We start from the raw sequence: 22,623 nt of genomic DNA, 5'->3' as shown, positions 1-22,623 counted from the left end.
GATAATAAAGCAACATGAGGATGTTTGTTGTCTTGCTATAGAATCACACCTCTCCTCTGAGATCCAAAATGTTTCTCTCTCATGGCTGGCTTCACCTTCTTCAAAAGCATATTTGTGTAGTATTGGCTGTTAATTGTACGCTACAGCTCTAGTTTGAAGTGAAGAAGTTGAAACTTCAATGGGTAGGCCAGACAGGGCCGTCGCCAAGTGGATTTATTTGGGGGGGTGTTGAAACTGATTTTGCCGACTGACTCCCGACATTTGCCGACAAATACATAAGTAATATGTAATATATATATATATATATATATATATATATGTATATATATGTATATATATACAGTCGAACCTCCATATATCAAACTTCCACATATCGAAATTTTCTATATATCGAAATCCCAGCAAATTTCTATGTCCATTACATAGAAAAATTGTTTCTATATATCGAAAAAATCTCTATGTATCGAATTTTTTTTTGAGACATTCGTAAATTTTTTTTCATCTTTAGACTGTTTTTCTCATGAAAAATGAAGGTTAGGGGAGAAAATTATGTTCACTAAAATTTGCTACTAAACTCATAAGGAATCTAAGGTTGAGGGGTGTGTAGTTAGGTCGTTGTTTCGTTCTGGAGTTCTTAAATTCTCTCAAGTTTGTTTCAAATCTTATAACCAGTAACATTGTAAAATTAGTTTCAAGTTATCCCTTTTGTCTGTTGATTATCATTCCTAGTCTTTTTAACTGCAATAAAAATAATCCAAGTTAAGTAGATTGATTTTTTTACTTTTCTCTCGATTACATTGTCAAAAAGAAAATCCCGTAATGTTGCAGATCAAGTTGAATTGTCGAAGAATGAAGCTGAATGAAGGCGCAAAAATGTAATATCTGTTATTTTTTTAATTATCAACTTTCATTTTATCCGATGCTCGTATAAATTAGAAATCGGGTTTCATACACGAAAATTAACTATAATTTTAATATGTTAGGGGATTTTTAGCATAAAATAAGGTTTTTTCTATATATCGAATTTTTTCCGATATATCGATTTATATATATATATATATATATATATATATATATATATATATATATATATATACATTCGGACCTCCATATATCGAAGTAGCAAATTGCCGGGAAAAATTTGATATATAGAAATTTCGATATATAGAAACAATCCTATTTTATCAAAAAAATATCGTAAAACATTAAAATTAAAGCTAATTATTGTGCATGAAACCCAATTTCTAATTTATACGAGCATCGGAATAAACGAAAATTAATAACTGAAAAATTAACAGAAATTACATTTTTGTGCCTTCATACATCTTCATTCTTCGGCAGTTCAACTTGATTTTTGATTTGACAATGTAATCGAGATAAAAGTAAAAAATCATTCTACCTAACTTGAATGATTTTTACCGAAGCTAAAAAGACTAGGAATGATAATCAACATACAAAAAGGATAACTTGAAACTGATTTTACAGTATTACTGGTTACAACTAAGATTTGAAATAAACTTGAGGGAACGTTGTTCGTTGTTCCGTTCTGGAGTTCTTACTCCAGATCGGAACAACAACCTATCTACACACCCCTCAAACCCAGATTTCTTATGAGCTTCTTAGCAACCTTTAGTAAACGTAATGTTCTCCCCTAACCTTCATTTTTCATGAGACATACAGTCTAAAGTGGAAAAAAATATGTACGAATGTCTCGAAAAAATTTTCGATGTATAGAGATTTTTTCGATACATAGAAACAGTTTTTCTATGTAATGAACATTGAAATTTGCTGGGATTTCGATTTGTAGAAAATTTCGATATGTGAAAGTTCGATATATGGAGGTTCGACTGTATATATATATATAAATTGCCTTTGACTGGAATTTGTTACATATTGAAGTCTGGAACACGCATTGTAGACTAGCATTAGTAATGCTAAGGGTATGCATTAATTTCGATAAAAGTCAATATATACTGCCTTCCGGAATTGGCATCCTAAAAAATTTAGGCTTTGTTCTATGTTTTAAGAAAAAAAGGGCGCAGGTTCCTTCCCATTACCTTTTTCGCTGGGATCAATTTTGGACTTTATTATGGAAAGGATGGCTTTGGGTGCTTTTCTGTAAAGATTTCTTGAGACAAAGATTTATGCTATCTTTGTTTACGCGAAGAAAAGGAATGGGGGGTTCGGGGGCCTTCCCCCGAAAGGTTTTCGAAACTAAAGTTTTAAAACCGCAGTTTTAGGCTATTTATTGGAGACTGTAGGTGAGAGGATAGGTACTGTCAGATCATCAGTGGACAATGGCAGATTAGCTAGAAAAAAGGGAATGGCATAAACAAACATTCATGACCCTCGATTTTAAAAGACTTGATTGTTTAGGAAGTTTACGAGGAATTATATTTACTTTTAGAGGAGACATAATTAGGAAATTCGACAAAAAAAAAAGAAAGGAAACACATTTTAACCATCCAAAATTTAAGTTTAACCCATAAGAATATTTTCTACTGACACAAAAAGTTTTCATACTACATGGTGAATTAATTATATTACATAAGCAAAGCATGTTTTTGGAAGAAAAAAAAATTTCACGGTAATCATCCATTTAGGTATCTTTGAATACCTTGTTTCTGATTGAATATTTCCGTAGCGCACTAAAAAGGTTAAAAGAATACAAATCAGGAGAACTGCATTGTAAGTCAAGAAATAGAGTATATAATATGATATAGAGAATATAATATGAGTCATACCATGATAATGAAAGGTTTGAAATAACGGGGTTCGGAAGAGAATTTTAAAAAATGTTATTCTGAAAATGAAATTTTAGACAACCTTTGACGATTTTAGGGTGAGAGCAGGCTCGAAAATTTTTTCGAAACCGAAGACTTAAGAATGCGATTTTAAGCTAATTTTGGATCCGTTAGGGGAAGGGATGGGGCCTAGCGGTGCTCCCTTTGCAATTTTCTGAAATTCAAGTTCCGTAGGCAATCATAGACCACTATTAATCATATTAAAGAAAGAAGAGGTTAATGACATCTTTTTAGTGTTGGGGGGAAACAGTGGGGTTAAAAGACTCATCCCCGAAAATTTCTGAGACTGAAATTCGAAAAACGTATTTTTACACGATCTGTGATGATGTTCAGAGGCTGTCCCTCGAAAAACTTTAACATTTCTTTTCTGTCTCCAAAAATGGGGTTTTTAAAATTCCCTTGCCAATAAGAGGCCATTACCTAGTCAGAAATTAGGGGTCTGACCAGGGGCCCAGCTCGAAATCAGACTAGTATAAATTTTATCAGTTTAATGGGAGGAAAGGGGCCCAGAAAGCAAACCAACGACCAACAAGGGACCCGCCTTGGGCCTTGGCTCTCGGTGTCCCTGCTTTCAAGCCTCCAATTTCGAACAATTCCCTCATCCCCTTTCATCTCTACACATAACTTAAAACTTCGCTTTTGAAACTTCAAAATCAAAGATTTTCTTGAGACATCCGCCAAAACCTATATTTTCCCAAACGTCATCAAAATTAGCTTCAAATGCGTTTTAGGATTTCAATTAAAAAAAAAAAATAGTTGGGGGTTTCCGAGCCACACGCTTTCCCAAACATCAAAGATAGCCTGAAATTGCTCAAAATTTTGCCGAGATAAATTCTGAAACACCACCTCTCACCTAATGTCTGCAAAAATTGTCTAAAATTGCGTTTTGAAAACTTCCAAATCCGAAAAATTTCTGGAAGAAACTCTTGACCCCCTAATATCAGCAAAGATAGTCCTAAAACTGACTTCAATTTTACAAATATTCCGAGAGGTACTCCAAATCCTCTTTCCACATTACCAAATGTGGCCTAAATTTAAGATTTTTATGTCAATTTCCCAAATAATCGCATTCTGCTCTTTTTACAAGCCCCCTAGCATTTATGGCAGCAACTGTAAGTACAATTTTGACATTTAACGAGTGAGTATCAATTTAAAAGAACAGTATTGATGATTAAGAGCGTCAAAATGGTCTAACTCTGTCTGATGTCAGTACACAGTGAAATTCAAAGTCTTATTTATAAATATCTAAAAAAAAGAAAAACGAGAGCTATTTATATTTTTAATGTTTAAAAATATTTTCTGAGCATGTTTTAGTGAATTATTAACATTATTGTAGGTGAAAACATTTCAGTATGTCTGTCTCCTAGTTAAGTTTCAATCATATTACTCATGCATAGATTTTGCGGCTATTTATGTCTTTTTAAAAATACCCAGATTCACAAATACGAGTGTATTGGAATTTTAAATTATTAATTAATAATTAAAAGATATCAATTATTAGCATAATTCGTAATGAAGCCTATTTAGCGATTCAACAAAAATAATCCTAATGTGAATAATAGCCCATGATCGAGTAACCCGCGTGTTTCAGCAATGAAACTCTCGCCATGATAATTTGATAATATATTTTGGTAATGTTTAACATGCAGGGAAAGGCTTTATCGTGACAAGGCTGAACTGGATCCGGTAACTTAACTGATTTACAGTCAGTTGAAATTGAATACCAAAAATCGAAGTTTCAGTATTTTGCAGTGATAGCTTAGATAACTTTTTACCCTCAAAAATCAGGAATCCTGAATGCCTGTATCCATCGATAACTTTTATTTAACTTTACTTTTTTACCGTTAGAGCCACTGGTATGACTTTTCATTACTAAATTTTAAATATTTTTCTCTATTTAAAACATAATTTTGGCGGTCTTTACTTTTCTCCACTTTACTCTGATTTTTGTGATGATATCATGGTTTATAAAAAAGTAGATGTGAGGGTTGCCCCTCAGAAACTGTCTTGTTTCTTTATTTATCCACTTTTTTACACTGAAGCTTGTCAGGCGTTTCAATACCGCACTCACTATTTTTTTTTTCTACTTTATTGGTTAAAAAAAGTGTTTGAAACGTATTTCAGCTGCCTTTAGTTTGGTAATTTTAATGATGTACATTTTTAAATGTTCTTAAATAATATTTTAAGATTGCATTTTCTTAAATTTTACAGTAAAAAAAAACATTCATTTGTTTTCTTTTTCTTGCTTTCATTAATTTTCTTTCTTTTCTTTTTTTTAAACTTTCAACACTGCGAATGTGTAACAGGGGCCAATAGACATCCATTTTTCCATCCCGGCCAGCATCCAATTCACAACTTTTATTTTTCAATATTTTAATGGAAAATATGTAAAATACATAAGCTCAAAATAAAACTTTGAAAAATTACATTAAAATAATCATACCTCTCTTCTGCTGCATTTCAATAAGTTTTTTTTCCTCAAACTAAGATCATATGCTTTCAGATTTTTCTTTCCTTGCCACAAAAAGAATATTATTGCTCGTTCACTTGCAAAGTGAAGTTCAAAATTTCAACTAAACTTTTTTTGTGCAGTGCTAAATAAATAAAATAACTCTATGCAGGATAGTCATTCAAGTCGTCTGCTCTACTCCTTGATGCAGTCAGCATTGAAAATCAAACTCAATGCAACTTTTGTCATCAAGGCTCCACAGCGCCAATAACCATTTTCTTCTTTTGGCGGAAAGGTCACACAGCAGGGCTCCGGACAGACCGTTCAAAACTAAACGCAAACAAAAACACAGTTGATCTAGGATTTCCTTAATTTTCCCTCGAGCTCCTAGTTCCCCCCTGAAGGTCCGACATTTCTGCGTTTCTAGTGTCAAACGCGTCTTTCTTATGTACCCCCCCCCCCCCCCCACACGACTACGCCGTCTCGGCGGCGACATTTATGAGTACTATTAATTGACGGACAAATGTCCTGACACTTGTGTGGTCGACAAATTACCGCAGCTAGTAAAAGACTATTTCGATCTCTACTCGTTAGGCGTAGAAAAACTGGAAATAGTGCTCAATGTGCGTTCAGAAGTTTGTTTCAAAAACAAACACTTATGAGTACAAATGTGACTTTGTATTGCAATATTTTCACTATCTTTCTCTCTATTTTAATTTGCTTTAGTTTCGGCGTCCCATGTATTTTTTCCACTTTGATATGGTTTTTATTGATGATACAATTTCATAAATGTGTCGACGGCCAGAAGCTATTGTATTTTTAAACTAAGAATTTTCCTAAGTTTTTCAAGTAATGTTCTAAATAATTATTTTTAAAAAAATGTTTGAAACGTGCATCTTGATTGCTCATAGTTTGGTAATCTTAATGTGCAATACAGATTTCCGGGTAATTTCTAAATAATATATTTAGGTTTCTTTTTCTTTTTAGATTTTACAGAATAAACACTCGATTAGAATTTATGAATGTCGGACTTCACGTTCAAATCAAAACGTCCATGACATTCAGAATTAACTCTAAAAATAAAAATTGTCGATGGTAGCTGAAACTGTCCCCTGTGGCCTCAGCAAAATATTCTTATTCGGCAAAACTTGTTTGATGATTCGGCAAGTTTTGAGACATTATTGCTTTTTTTTTTAATTCCTGAATTTTCCTTCTCATGTGTGCATTGCATAGCCATATTTTATTCTCCGGCAAATTGAGAACTTCTCTCAAATTGAGAATTTTCCAAAAATTTAAGTTCGGAACGTCAATAGATCAGTGTCGGCAAAATCAAATTTTGTTCATATGAATGTCGGTAAATTGGAAATACGGTGCAGTTAGCAGTTGGTGAGTTGATTATGTCTTTTAGAAGAACAGTCGTCAGTATGATCGACAAGCTATACTAGTATATACATGTTTTTGATTTTTCTTTCATTATTAAAACAAATTACTTTGTATTCAAATATTTTGAATCTAGAATCAATTGAAAAGCAAAAATGCCGACTCTATAGATAAACTTTCTGAGGGGATCGATTCTTTATTGTGTCGGCAAAATGAGCTGTCGCAAAGTAAGCAATCGGCATAGTGAGCAAATGAAAAAAATGTTCATGTCTGCGATATGAATTTATTAGAATGAACATGATGCGCAGTCAAAAATGGGATACATACCCGCACAAAGTCTTCATGTTTTCTTTCATTCCGTAAATGCTTATTATTAATTATAAATCTGTGCATATGTGTATTATACATATTAAAAAAAACACACTTTGTGTAGTGAATGCTGAAAGTAATGAGTCAAAAATGCCGACTCTGGTGAATTTGATGATTAGGCACTGGGCAGTGCGTATTTACGCACTCGGTAAAAGAAGCACCCTGAAGATGCACGTTCAATGGAACAGTCGGCGAAAGAATGCTGAATGATCGTGTTTGCTGTACGTAGTTTGAGCAAAATGAAAATGAATGTAAATAAAGATCCTTTTCATTATTTTCTCTTGCGCAAAGTACCCAAAAGATTAGATTTGCAACTTTAAAATATGAAAATGCTAAATTTTTTTAAAAAAATTCAATCAATAAAAGCTTTGAAAATCCGAAACATTGAAAATGCCGACTTAAACTGATTTTGCCGACTGGATGAAATCTCTGGGAGGGTGAGACACCCCCTCACCCCCCCTATGGCGACGGTCTTGAGGCCAGAACAGTGTTTATCAGACACCATTCTTGATCACTTTGAACTGTTTTACTCACTTGGAAAAAACTCCACAGTTCATACAACTTTTACCATACACTTTAGTTATTCTAGAGTATACATTAACTTAGGGGTACCCATCCCCCCAAGAGCAAGGGAGCACCCCCACCAAATATCATGAAAACCCCTCAAAAAGAGACAATACACCACAAAACAACAACCCTAATAATGTCTATGGCAAGCTAAAGGGAAGGGCCATCGTGCAGTTGCATCATACCCCCCCCCCCCCCCCGATAGGCACCCCTGATCAACTGGTTTTTCACCTTCAGCAATCAAAAAATGAATCACAGAACATTGATCAACCAATGTTGAGTTTTCAGGACCACCACCGGCTTTGGGACCATCTACCTTGGGGGGCCCCCAAAAATTTAAAAAAAAGTTTTCCATAATAAATGTTTTCATTTGTTTTGAACTATAAAATTTTTCTAAATATTTTTAGTTCTAGTGTAAGTTTAAAAATTAAATTGTTAATGCTGGCTCTATTTTAACAAGGTTTATGAGTTCAGCAGAAAACTCTCTCCCATGGAGTGAGAAAACTATCTGGATGAGTGACATCTAATGTAGAATGAAACCACTAAGATGTCACTCCATGTTGGTACGGAGCTCACTATTACTGCTTAAAGCAGTTATTTGTTTCTGTTGATTTTAAATATTTCAAGATGTTTGAAACTTTTTTAATTGTTTATTTATGTAAGTTTCGAACTATAAATATATTGATTCAGAAATTAACTAGCTTCAGAACTTTCTTTCCAAGGATAGTTTAGGGACATTTGGAATTGGAGACCGGTTTGAAGAAGGAAAATACTTTGTTTAAGGTATTCAGTGATATTATCAAAACATATAAAAATTTTTACACCCTCGGTTTGCTGCAGCCTTTCACCATGCAAATGTCAATAGGATCAACCTTAAAAAAAAAAAAAACAATGGCGCAGATGGCACCAATTTTTTTTTGATTAGTTTTTTTTTTTGGATAGTACGGAATTTTTCTAGGGGGATAGCAACCTGTGTAATGACAAAAAGATGTTAGATTGAGCACATTCTTCTGTTCTGCAAGTCAAGGGGGCCTCCACAGGTTTGTTGTGCTTACAGTCCAAAAATTTCTAAATCAGGCCCTGCACCCAGCATTGTTTAACTTAATTTTGAGGTTATAATAAACAGAGCAGAGTGTTAATCAATCAGCTGATTAAAACTCATCCAAGTGATGTCAAATCAGTGGCAGAGCTAGCTGATCATTTTGGGTGGTGCTATCTGAAATTTTTGAACTAACTCCCGAGAAATTTTATGAAGTTTTAGAAACTCTATTTTGGCTATCTTTAGAGACATTAAGTGAGGGGGATAAATTTAGAAATCTCCCTCGAAAATGTTTCAAAATTCAAATTTCTGAGTAATTTTTGAAAATTAGCTCCTAAAAAAAAAACATTTTAGCTTATTTTTGATGATGTAAGAAGGAAGGTCAGGATTTGGGTGCTGCCTCCAAAATACTTTCTGAAAATGAAGCTTAGAAACTGAAACATTCTGTTATTATATGTTGAGAAACTAGAAAAGGAGGTGGGTGCTCTTCTAGCTCTTCAGCTGTCAGGCCTAAAAATGCACCTTTAGGCAATGTTTGCTGACGTTAAAGGGGGAGTGAGGGGTGCTTGGAATTTCCCCTTCCTGGAAATGTTTTGCCATTGAGGCTCTAAAAAAGCCAGTTTTTAGCTATTTTTAGAAGTATTAGAGAAAGGGATGGAAGATTCATGAGCTCCCCCTTCCAAAAGCCACATTTTAAAGCTATCAACGCAATATATCACGATATTATCCAGGGAGGGGGAGGGGGTCCTATCGGAAATCGTTTGTGATTGAAATCCCAAAAAGATCATTTAAGCCATTTTTAGGCAAGATAAGGAATAAGGGCTGGGTGAGCTAATCTCCATTGAAAATGTTTCCACATTGAAGTCCTGAAACACAATTTTTGGTTACCTTTTTGTGGCATTTGCGGAGGAGCATGGGAAAAGAAAAGGTTCTCCCCCCAGTTTCAAAATTAAAGCCGTAGAAACATAAATTTTCGGCTCTCTTTGGTCTTGTGAGCAGAAAGAGTATGAGAACAGCAGCATTTAGAGATTGTCTAAGTATCTGAATGAAGAAATGGTGTAAATGATGAAGCAAAGTTTTGAAAAAAATAGTTCTATTTTGAGGAGAGGGATATAATTTCTCTCCCAACTAAGACCTAAATTTCTTTTAATGTAAAACACATGCGTTAAATTTTGCTATTTTCTCATAGTATTTCCTTTCTTTTTTTTCCTTCTTAAAAAATTCTTATAATCACAAGGTTTTGTAAGGGGCCATGGTCCCCTCTACATCCACCCCTGTGCCAACTAAAGGTCCCAAATGCATCAAACTTGTACTACCAACAGTCTTTCCCCCACACCAATTTATTTCTTTAATTCTTGAATGACCCACATATGTATTTTAAGATAATTCTCATTATCAACTGGCTCAACTTACACTAGAATAATATTTATCTGGTACATAATTAATTATATTTGTGTTCATCATACAATTATTAAATCATTTTAATTTTACTATCATAAATGCATCTTTGTGTCAGTCTGGCATGCTTTTAACCAGGCACGTGCAGTGGCCCAAGCGAGTGCGCAAGCAGCTGTAATGTATCCAATTGTCTTCATATTTTTACTTATACTTTATATTTGTTTGTAGTATATCAATATTTTCTCAGTAAAACATGTTACTTCTAGTAACTGTCATGTTGAATAGAACATATTGCATAGGGGCCCATGAGAGATTGGGGGCCCGCGAAGCTAATCTAAGAAAAATAAAAAAATCCTCCCACAATTTTATTTTTCTTTCTCCTAGAGATTACAAGTTAGAGATGCAAGTTCAAAGTGAGAAATTCTATTTGTCCTCATCTTCATAGCCCTCTATCGACTCCATCAACCGAAAATAAATATGATTTTTTGCATAAATTGCAAGGCTAAAAAAAAAGTTTATTTGAAAGATTACCAGAACTTAAGTAAAATGGACAAGGGACAAAAAAAAAAAAAAAAAAAAGCGCTTGTATAATTTTGTGTGCAGCAAAAACAAATATGTAATACATAATACTGATTACTTACAAAAATACATTAGAAATGCATGTTAGCAACAGGTTAAGAAAAAAAATGACTGAAATTGTGGTCAAAAATATGCAGCGTTATAAAATACCACCTAGTTTAGAGTTTTTAGAAGCAAATACTGCATTTATTTTAACAATTCATAAAAAATGATTTCCATTCTTTGTTCATTAGCAGCAAAATATTCAATTACAGAATCAAAAAACGTGTTCCTCTCTTTCAGAGCATTTAACAGTTCACATTCAATCAAAATCAGTCCCAAAATAGAAAACCGCTTTTAACCTGTCAACCCCCCCCCCCCCCCCCCCCAAAAAAGGCATCTGGCAACCCTGCAATCTCCCCATGCTTGGGACTGCTTGCTTGGTTTCGAATCTGAAGAAGTGCCTACGACAGTCTCTTATCATTAGATAGGAGCCATGGCAACACCTCTTCATTTCTTCTCCTGCATAGGCTGCTGTTTGATTGTTCGCTCTTTCCTTTGCCTGGGAATGCGCTTTCCGGGGAAATTGATGTTGGAACACCTAATAAATGTTTTTTAAATTTGTTTTCAGCGAAGGTCAAGAAAAGAAAAAAAAACATATAATTCCTGTCAATTATAAACATGCAAATAAGAAATGAAAATTACTTTTGGAGTGCTTAATCTCTGCTTGATTTGCTTGGGCATACTGCACATCACTGTTTTTAACATTAAAAACAATCTTGTGTTGCTTCATTTGTTAAATTCAACTTTAGTACATGCAAGTTTTGTCTCAATGGATGTGTTAAGATTTCATATTATACTAACTTATAAATATGAGCACACTTAAATCATTATGTATTATTTTTTGTATGATTAATTTATTTTCCAATGATTCACTCTTGTTTCTCCCAGCTGTGATACTGAAAGTGTGTACATGTTCTAGGAAATCAGCATTTAAATAGAAAACCATAGTGATGAAGATGTTGCTTCTAGATAATGTTTTTTTATTCCTCTTTTTTTTAAATAAAAATCAGAATAAAAGCTCAATATAATCTACCATTTTTCATGGGTGTTCATGTCACATGGGCTTCTATATTTCTGATTGGCCTCACGATCATGTATGACCCCATGTGAATGAGGTTTCTGATCCATAATATTCATGTGATCTTTGAGACGGTCCATAAGTGATATCATTTTTTATCAACATTTTTGACCCCTCCCCTCTTGGTTATGAAGTGTCAGACTAGTTTATCTCCTCCCCTCTCCATTCTTTTTCTTTTACATATTTTCACAAAAGAGCCTGATGTGACATTTCTTGTTACCTTGTTAATTCCTCCCTATCATAAACGCACAATTTCAAGAACCCTCTTCTCCCCTCAAAGCATGACATCATTTGTAGAAAGCCCCTTTGATATCATTTTTGTTTGAATGATGGTAACTTTTTACTTTACATATGATTTTCTATAACTGATTAAAATGTTGGAAGCATTTACTAGATAAACAGAAAAGTCTTAGTGATATGATAGTTACAACCTTAGATAAGCTGATGAAGTGTATTTCAATAAAATTGATTTTTTAATAGGTAATTATATAACTATTTTAACGCAAGGATTTTTTAATAGGTAAAAATATAACTATTCTAATGCAAAAGAAAAAAAAAATCATGGATAATATTGTATTTGTAAGAATTGGGTTCACATTTCTTTCAGAAATGGAAACAAAAGAAGGAAGAAGAAATGAAATTAAAGCTGGCAGAAAGTGCACGATATAAAAGTTATAGGAGATACATGAAGAATCATGGTCCTGGCCAAATTACATTAGATGATTAAAGAATATATTGGTAAGCTGAAACTTTGTAAACTTTACTACATTTAGCACTGTTGATAAATACAGTTAGATAGGGGATAGATTCAATAGGGGTCAGATAAAAATTAGGGTGTCTCAAAATTTATGCAGAGTTTGAACTCAATGGAAAAAAATAAATCTTTTTCAATTGCATTATTATTATTTTTAAAACATGAAGTTGGGGGAATGTGAGGCAAAGTGAAATAAGGTGGGTGGATCATGGAAAGCCATGCTCCTTTGAAGGCCAACTATAAAAAAGTCACAGTTCTTGTCATGTGATGATAAATTCCTTCCACTCACACTTGGCTCCATCAAACTCAAGGACACAGATGCGGCGGCGAGTCACTCGTATTACTATTTTGTAGTGCGGGCCCTCACTTCGTAGACCTTGGTAATCTATGTCAAAATTGTAATTCTCACACACAGCAAAAGGTTATTTTTTTATGTAAATTACCTATTATAATCTTTTTTTTAAATATAAATTGTCATATAAGGATTTGCTTTTGTACTAAAGAAAAAAATAATGATTTTGTTTCGATTTTAGCTAAAATAACAGCAGTGTTCCTTGTAAGGCCAATCAAAAATTTATCAGTTGCCCTTGCTAGGTTACATGGACCTTACTCGGAACATTTACAAGTCATGGAAACATGAACACTTAGTTTTTAGTTATAAATACGTACCGGGAAAGTTGAAAAAATGTTTTATCTTTATAATATTATTATTTATAAGGGTTATTCAACTTTTTCAATCAGACTTAATAGATATTTCTTTTTAAATTGATAAGAAATGATACTTTCACTCATGTGGGGAGGCTAGAATCAAAGACATGAGCTGGCCTGGCTCCTGGGGTAGGCGCCCGCCTAGGGTGGCAAATTTCGAAGTTCAAACATTTTTTTAAAAAGTATGAATATCTGTTTCAGCGCTATAAGATTCCCTGCTTCAATGCTTAAAAATAATAATAATAATAATTTAGAGTGTGTGCCAACATGCAAAGCATAAACCATTTATTTATAGCACTGAGAATGAACTACCTTCTAAAACACTCAATAACCCATCCAACGGTATGTATCCTTTTGAATATCTAAGGCGCTGGGGTGGTGGGGGAGGGGGGTGGCGTTCTGGTGTTTCAGTTGAACATTTTAGTATTCTAGTAAGCTTACTCTTAAGTAATACACAAGTTGCACATAAAAAATTTTTCTGTATTAAATCCATTTTGCATGTTATAAATTTATCCCGTGTTTTTCTTTTTTTCCAATGTTTGAATAGAAATTAAAACAATGTCGAAACTTATGAAACAATATAGAAGGAAGATGGGAAGGCATCAGCTTCAAGTTTTACCCATCTTGGAAAAAATCGTAGATATGATAGTAATTTCAACAGTAGCAATTTCTCAGTTTTATGTTCGAGAAAGACTAAAAATCCAGGTTTCACTTGTAACCCTGTGATATGCAGTTTCACAAAATCATGCTGCCATATATATATATATATATATATATATATATATATATATATATATATATATATATATATATATATATATATATATATATATATATATATATATATATTAGGGTGGTCCTTATTTATATGGGAAATTTTTTTTTTCCGGAATTCAACAAGTGACGCCCCCTAGTTTTGTGACACTATAATAAAAAGTAACGTGTGCAAAATTTGAACTCGATCGGTCAATAATAACACGTGCCCCTAGGCCGTTTAACTTTAACACTTTTGAAAATTTTCCCATAAGTCTTCGAGTTTTTACTTCAGGCCCAGTATATTGTTTCTCCTAGATTTGCAAAATATTTTTGCTGTGAGGTAGCACTAAAATTAATCTTTTTAATTACTTTATATCATCTAAAGATTTTACTTTGAATAAGAATGAAATAATGCTTTAGAAACGTTCCTTAATCGTACGCTTTTCTCAATGTATCTCAATAGTGTGTATTTTTTCCAATAGTCTTGGACGGTCTGTAAATTCAATTGTTTTTGTGACTCATATCTGGTAAATTAGTTGTGAAATTCTTCGATTAATTGTGCTCCTCTTTCAATTGTATCATTCACAATTTTCAGTATTTTAACAATCTCTCTTCCCTTTAAATAGCTTCCTTCGTTTTGCCATGAATCAGGATCAAATAGGAAAAAATCTTTTAGTATTTGTAACTTATCAAACAGTTTTTATTGACTCGTAATTGATTCTATAAAGAGGAAGATCTTTACTGAAAAAATATTCCAAATCATATAAAGAGGAAGATCTTTACTAAAAAAGTATTCCAAATCATCTACTGTTATCTGAAATTTGTTAAACGGTCATCAGACACGTCTTCCTTATCACAAGCAATTTTTGGACTAGTCATTTCCTATCTTCAAAGTTAATTCCTTCATCTATTAGTTTATCCCCTAAATACCATAAGTTATTTATGAATTTCCCAATCACTGATTCTGCTACATGTTTGTCATCATTTTGTACGCTGCTAGTTTTTCAAACATATTATATTATTCAAAGGAGCCTCGATTGTGTTGCTGCAAAAAATCATATCTTCATACAGCATTTAATTGTAAAACAGCTTTGTAAAACAGCATTGAAGGGCTTTCTTTTCATGTAAGGTCAGTTTAAAAGTCAATTGTTTCCTAAATATAGAAGTTTCAAAACAAAAATTCCTTTTGCCACCCATGTGGCTCAGTGATAAGCTCCAGGTTGCCGAAAATATATCCCTGTTGGAGGAAATTCACCAGGAAATATTATTACAAGTTACGAGAATTCTCTGTAATCTTTCTCAATTCCGCTTTTTACGAACAATAATATGTCATCAACTTCGTCTTATAGAATTTAAGTGGTATGTGTACTTGATTGAACTGTTATAAGTTCTGAATGATGGAGATCTTTCCACAAAGTTTTAAAGCTCTTAAATAATTGAATATCTGATCTAGAACTAAGAAACGCAAGAACTTCTTTAAGGTCACACTCTGCAGTACGATTTCAAGTGCATGATGATGGCAATCCAAATGTAATATATCACCGTTCAGTTTTTGCTCTAAAAATTGCATGCACAATTTATACGGTTGGTATTGCAAGTCATTGTATCAAACACTACAGCCTAAAGCAGTTAGCAATAAAGAGCTATCATCTAAGATATCATGTATAACTGAAGAAATATCTAAAGAATTCCGAGTAGCTGTTCAATATTAGGACGTGAAGTTATTATGGTAATTCTGTCGGCATTCTTTTTCCAGTTACATCTGGATGTAGCTTTGTATCCCAGTGAATATTTACAAAATCTAAATTTAAATTCATGAAATTTAATTTTACCTCTCGAAGATTTTCTCTTGCTCTCTTAAAGAATGTACGATTGATCACTGGGTCATTTGGATTTAAATTTACTGCATTTACATAGGCTGTAAATAAATAAACAGCATCTTTATCCCTAATATGGCATTTGTCTAACAGTGATGAAAGGCGAGAATATATTAATAATCGGCAAGCTTTTTTGCATTGTGGTAGACCAGCTGTAGAAAACAAAAGTTCAACAGATGAGGATAGATACCCATTTCAGTTTCTAAATCTTGTGAATCGCAAGAATTTGATGATAACAAAGGACTATGTACTGAAATAGAAGAAACTTAATTCAAAGTATAGATTTCTACATTGTTCCGATAAGGATATTTTTTTAAAATTTATATTTTAGCTATGGAAAATACAGTATATTTTTATGTTAGAAGCAATCGAGGATTTTTCGAAATTTATATTTTAAAAATTAAAAATTGCATAATTGCATAAGCATTTAGGTATGTTTATTACTAAAGAACAGCGAATCAAAATATAATTGAAATTACTTATATAGCATTGAAACCTTGCGACTGTATTTGCCACACCTATTACATACACAGGGAATTTTGTAAATCAACACCCCCAAAGCCTGGAGGAGGCAATTTGTTGTTGTCAAAGATCATTCATTAATGGCAAGAGCCATTCATTTATGGCCTATAGAATTCCTTGTGTCTATCTTGGTGGGAAGAAACATTCCCCTGCCGCTTAGTTGGAACAAGCGCAGAAGAGCGGTATGCTTGACCCAATTCCATTGATGTACATGTACCCTCTGTAACATGTTAAATTTTACAGAATGAAAGTGAGAGAATGGTCGGTATGGAAGTAGCAGCACCTATTGAGGTTCAAAATTACTTTAAATATAAAACGTTAGAATATTTTTACATAAAAATGAGAAAATCCGCTATTTCTTCTTCGAAACTCAAAGAAGGGGGCCCTAGGGGCACGTGTTAATGTTCATGGATTGACTTAAAATTTTGCAAGGATCATTTATTTGTATAATGGAACAAATTTAGGGGGCGTCGCGTAAAATATCTGCAGCTTCAAAAATAAGGACCACCCTAATATATATATATATATATATATATATATATATATATATATATATATATATATATATATATATATATATATATATTAGGGTGGTCCTTATTTATATGGGAATTTTTTTCTCTTTCGGAATTCAACAAGTGACGCCCCTAGTTTTGTGACACTATAATAAAAAGTAATCGGTGCAAAATTTGAACTCGATCAGTCAATAATAACACGTGCCCCTAGGACGTTGAACTTTAACACTTTTGATAATTTTCCCACAAATCTTCGAGTTTTTACTTCAGACCCCGTACATCGTTCCTCCTATGTTTGCAAAATATTTTTACAGCGAGGTAGCCCTAAAATTAATCTTTTTAACTACTTCATATCGTCTAAAGATTTTACATTGAATAAGAATGAAATAGTGCTTTAGAAACTTGACCTTAATTGTAAGCTTTTCTCAATGTATCTCAATCGTGTGCATTTTTTCCAGATAGTCTTGGACTGTCTGTGAAATACTAAGTTGCTTTTGTGACTCATATTTGGTAAATTGATTGTGAAATTCTTCGATTAATTTTGCTCCTCTTTCAATTGTATCATTCACAACTTTCAGCGTTTTAACGATATCTCTTCCCTTTAAATAGCTTCCTTCATTTTGCCATGAATCAGGATCAAAAAGGAAAACATCTTTTGGTTTTTGTAACTTATCAAACAGTTTTATTGACTTGTAATTGATTTTATGAAGAGGAAGAACTTTACTAAGAAAATATTCCAAATCATCTACTGTTATCTGAAATTTTTATACAGTCATCAGACACGTCTTCCTATTCAGCAAGCATTTTTTTTGAAGTAGTCTTTTCCTATCTTCAAAGTTAATTCCTTCATCCAATACGGACAAAGCTACTAGTTCATCCCCTAAGTACCATAAGTGATTTATGAATTTTTCAATCACTGCTTCTGCTGCATGTTTGTCATCATTTTGTACGCTGCAGGTTTTTAGACACTGGACTTTATATTAATTTAAAAGGCCTAGAATGGGTTGCTGCGAAAAACTATATCTTCATACAACATTTAACTGTCAAACAGCATTTACGGGCATTCTCTTAATGTAAGGTCAATTTAAATTGTTTCCTAAATATATAAATATTCAAACAATAAATTCCTTTTGCCACCCATCTGGCTCACAGATAAGCTCCAGGTTGCCGAAAACATATCCCTGTAGGAGGGAGGACTTCACCAAGCAATATTATTACACGTTATGAGAATTCTCTGTAATATTTCTTAATTCCGCTTTCTACGAACAATAATATGTCATCAAATTCTTCTTTTAGAATTTAAGTGGTATGTGTACTTTTTGAATTTTAAAGCGCTTAAATAATGGAATATCGAGTCTAGAACTAAGAAAGGCAAGAACTTCTTTAAAGACACTCTGCAGTACGATTTCAAGTGCATGATGATAGCAATACAAATACAATATATCACCGTTCAGCTTTTGCTCTTAAAAATTACATGCACAATTTATACGGCCGATATTGTAAGCCGTTGTATCAAACACTACAACTTGAACAGTTAGCAATCAAGAGCAATCATCTAAGATATCATATACAACTGAAGAAATATCTCAGAAATTCTGAGTAACTATTCAACATTGGGATCTGAAGCTATCATGCTAAGCCTATTGTTTTTTTTTTTTTTTCAGTTACATCTGGATGTAGCTTTGTATCCCAGGGAATAACTAAAAAATCTAAATTTAAATTCATGAAATCTGATTTTACCTCTCGAAGATTTTCTCTTGCTCTCTTAAGGGATGTACGATTGATCATAAGGTTATTTGGATTTAAATTTACTGCATCTACATAGGCTGTTAATAAATGTGCAGCATCATTGTCCCTAATATGGCATTTGTCTAATATTGATAAAATGCCAGCAGATATCAATAGTTGTCAAGCTGTTTTGCGTTGTGTTAGACCAGATATAGAAAAAAGGTTCAACAGGTTAGGATAGATACCCATTTCGGTTTCTAAATCTTGTGAATTGCAAGAGGAATTTGATGATAATAAAGGACTATGTACTGAAATAGAAGACAGTTTAAAGTATAGATTTTTACATTATTCCGATCTGGAATTTTTTTTAATTTATATTTTAGATATGGAAAATAAAGTTTATTTTTATGGTAGGGTAATCGAGGATTTTTCAGAATTTGAATTATAAGTGCATAAATATTTAAGTATATAACTAAAGAACAGCGAATTAAATATAATTGTCATTACTTATATTTATAGCATGGAAACCTAGTGACCCTATTTGCCACACCTTTTACATACACAGAAAATTTTCTAAATCAAAACCCCCAAAGCCTGGAGGAGGCAATTTGTTGTTGTCAAAAATCATTCATTAATGACCTAGGCCATTCATTAATCGCCTTTAGAATCCCTTGTGTGCATCTTGGTGGAAAGAAATGTTCCTGCCTCTTGGTTTGAAACGAGCGCAAATAGCGGTATGCCTGTCCCAAAGCCATTGGTGTCTATGTACCCTATGTAATATGTAAAATTTTACAGAATGAAAGTGAGAGAATGGTTGGTCTGGAAGTAGCAACATCTATTGAGGTTCAAAATTACTTTAAATATGAAACCTAGGAATATTTTTACATAAAAATGAGAAAATCCGCAATTTTTTCTTCGAAACTCAAAAAAGGGGGCCCTAGGGGCACGTGTTAATATTCATGGAGTGACTTAAAATTTTGCATGGATCATTTATTTGTATAATGGAACAAATTGAGGGGGCGTCGTGTAAAATATCTACAACTTCGAAAATAAGGACCACCCTAATATATATATATATATATATAAACTGATCCGCTAAAAATGCCAGTTATGTCAATAAATGCAGTAATTTTGTTTATTGCAGAAATGCACTTATATCTCTCCCTCTCATTTACAAGCACATGTCCGACATGCAGAAAATAATGATGGTACTATGAATGGATCCAGAAATAAAGAATCAATGCTCAATAATACATCCCTTTTTTTATTTAAAAGTGATCATTTCATTTGTTTGTAAGGAACAAAGTCATATCTTTTATGTAAAGATAATAATGATATTTTGTTACAAAGAAAAAGTAAATTGTCATTTTCATTGTCTCATACAGCTGACACAATGCAATAATATATATATTTTTTTCAGCCTGTTGGCTTTAGAAGGAAATTATTCTACATGGGAAATCAAGCACTTTGCAATACATTTTTTTGCAACAAACATACTTAAAATATTGATATCTACAAGTACTGTATTCAATTGATTTTAACTAATGCATTCATTGACTTCCAAGTTACGAAAAATTCAAGATCATATGAGCTTGGCTAAGACCAGTGGTGCACGCTAGGGGAGGGTCCAGGAAGTTCACACCCTTCCCATTGCCCTTGAGTTTTTTTGATTGAATATAATCCTATGTATGTAGAACATAAAATAATTCCATGCAAAGGTAACAATAATATCAAATTACAATATTAATTTAAAAGTAAAATTTTTTTTTTCTTTCTTCCCTCGTAAAATCAAACTGTGTGTGAGCTTCAATTATTCTAAAACGATGTCTGTCGATGATCTTGCTTTGTCGGTTTTTGTTTTAATTATGAGAAAAGTAAATATGTTCTATCTTGTGCATTCTTGTACTTTAATTGAGTATTTTTAACTAATAAATTAATTTTATTAACTAATAGGAAATACAGCTTGATAGCTCGAAGTCTCAATGAACCAGCTAAAACCTTCGAGTAATTGGTAGTTTGAGTTTAGACTATAACAATTATTGTTTGGATTAAATTAATTATTAGTAATACAAAAAATATTTTTACAGAGAACAGCTTTTATTGAGATACTTCGAAAAAAGAAGTTACTTTTGACTGCTTACATTATTTTATTGCATCTTAAAATGTCATTAAGTTTGTAAATACAATTCCACCTATCCATATTTTCGGAATTTTCCAGGTACTGCAGTAAAATATTTCTAAAATCTGATACTTGCTCATTAGGTGGAGGTGATAAAGTTCTTCATCAGTATCTTCATTAAAATCTGCACAAGCAGAACAGTTTGTATATGTTGTAACAGTTAATACAACCGGCTTCGTAGAACAAGGATTGACTTGTAGCTACATTTTCTTCAGTGTCCAAGTAATATTTCATCTTACCTTTGTTATTATTGCTGTTTTATGAAATTACTACTCTTAAAGCAGTTTGAACTACTGCTTCAATCATAGGCCCAATTTGTTTTCTCCTGTCTTCAGTTCGCATTATTTTTGAATGTCTTTTTGTCCTTAGAGCACTATTAGTTGAGTCATCTTGAAAAAAAAAAAGCTATTTTTGTATTTTTTCTTAAAATTCCAAGTCTCTCAAAGATTAGCCAGCTATAAAATTTTAGGTCTTCAGCCACAGCAAAAAGTACCAAAATCGGCTACTTTTCACACAATATTGCAACACTTGTAAATAAATTATCTCGTGCAAGTTGATAAGCAAAGCACTATTATAGGGGGGAAAAAAACTTATTTTCACTGCAGTTTTATGTGTAAAATGAAAAAGGAAATTTCTTAAAAACTTGGACCAAAAAGAAGTACATTCGAGATACAGAGACAACTTTGTATTGAAAAACAAAATGAAAACTTTGAGATAAAGGAATATTCCAGTTATCGAGAGTTGACTAATATTTCAAAATGTTCTTTATTCCCGACAATCAATGAAATCAAAAGAATAAGTTTGGATGCTTTTTGAAGTACAATGAGATTGAGGACCTTGGATTCTGGGACCCCCCCCCCCCTCCTTTGAAAAATTCCTGTGTGCGCCACAGGCTAAGACCAGGGTACTTGTAAGTCAGTTTTGTTTTACTTTTACCTTCCCGGAAGGGAAATGGCTATTCATGCCTGTATGCTACATATCGTTCCCTCCGAGCAACAGTAAGATATCTTAGTGTTATTTCTGGGATTAGATATCTTACTGTTGCTGTGAGACGACGATAGTTAATTGAATCTGTATAAAAGCAACTAATTGAGCAACTATGAGCTGACTCACAGTCATTCTATCAGCTAAGCTCACATGCTATGAATTATCTCATAGTTTGGCAGTCATCATATTAAAATTTTTTTCTGCTGAATGTTCTAGTACTGTACTACATAAAGATTTTAAGCTATTATATCCATTAGACACTTTCATCTTTGTTTTTTGTTACTTGGTTGAAATATGAATTGATGTTTTACTGACCTTGGTTTCCCTTTTTCTAAGTCATTTCTATTTTGGTACTGTTATTCAGGTATGTTGAGCTAAGTTGCAGTCAAGTTCAACTCGTACTGAGAGAAAAGTCAGCAGATGAATTAAGGAGTGCAACATATGTGAAATCTTAAATATGCACAATATAACCTTACGCAAAGTTGCTGAATATCAAGGTGAAAGTGCTTGTTTGAATAAATTTTGTAGACCAAAATTTTTAATAAAATCAAGTCCATGGCTACATGTATGTGTGTTTTCAACAAAATTCCCTTCCCCTCCAAGTTCAATGCTGCAAATCCCCCCCCCCTAAAATCAACCATTTTCCCCCTTTTTATGCTCCTTTTTCTTTTATTAAATTTTTAAAAATATTTTTTATTTAATTTGTTTAAAATATTATTTATTTCCTATTATTATCATTTTATTTGAAAAGTTCTATGCTACGCCAATGACACACATACAAACTAAATAAATGAAATGAAATATTAACAGAATGAAATAAAATAAATAATTTAAATTAAAAGTAAACCAATAAATAAATTTAAATAAAATTAAAAAACAATCCCCCCCTCCA

General features: G+C 32.8%; 1 protein-coding gene across 2 annotated transcripts in view; it reads left to right on the top strand.

Annotated features, from left to right (window-relative positions):
- LOC129218060 (dnaJ homolog subfamily C member 25 homolog) overlaps positions 1–22,282 on the top strand; it is a 66,957-nt gene extending 44,675 nt beyond the window's left edge. For both annotated transcript variants that reach the window (XM_054852245.1, XM_054852244.1), the window contains 2 exons: positions 12,313–12,443; positions 22,096–22,282. In XM_054852245.1, the coding sequence (XP_054708220.1) occupies positions 12,313–12,432 (120 nt within the window). In that variant the 3' untranslated portion in view covers positions 12,433–12,443; positions 22,096–22,282. The remainder of the gene's footprint in view (positions 1–12,312; positions 12,444–22,095) is intronic.
- The last annotated feature ends 341 nt before the right edge of the window (positions 22,283–22,623 follow it).

Source organism: Uloborus diversus, chromosome 3 (genome assembly GCF_026930045.1).
Source record: "Uloborus diversus isolate 005 chromosome 3, Udiv.v.3.1, whole genome shotgun sequence".
NCBI classification, from domain to species: domain Eukaryota; kingdom Metazoa; phylum Arthropoda; class Arachnida; order Araneae; family Uloboridae; genus Uloborus; species Uloborus diversus.
This window is presented reverse-complemented; position numbering and strand designations above follow the sequence as displayed.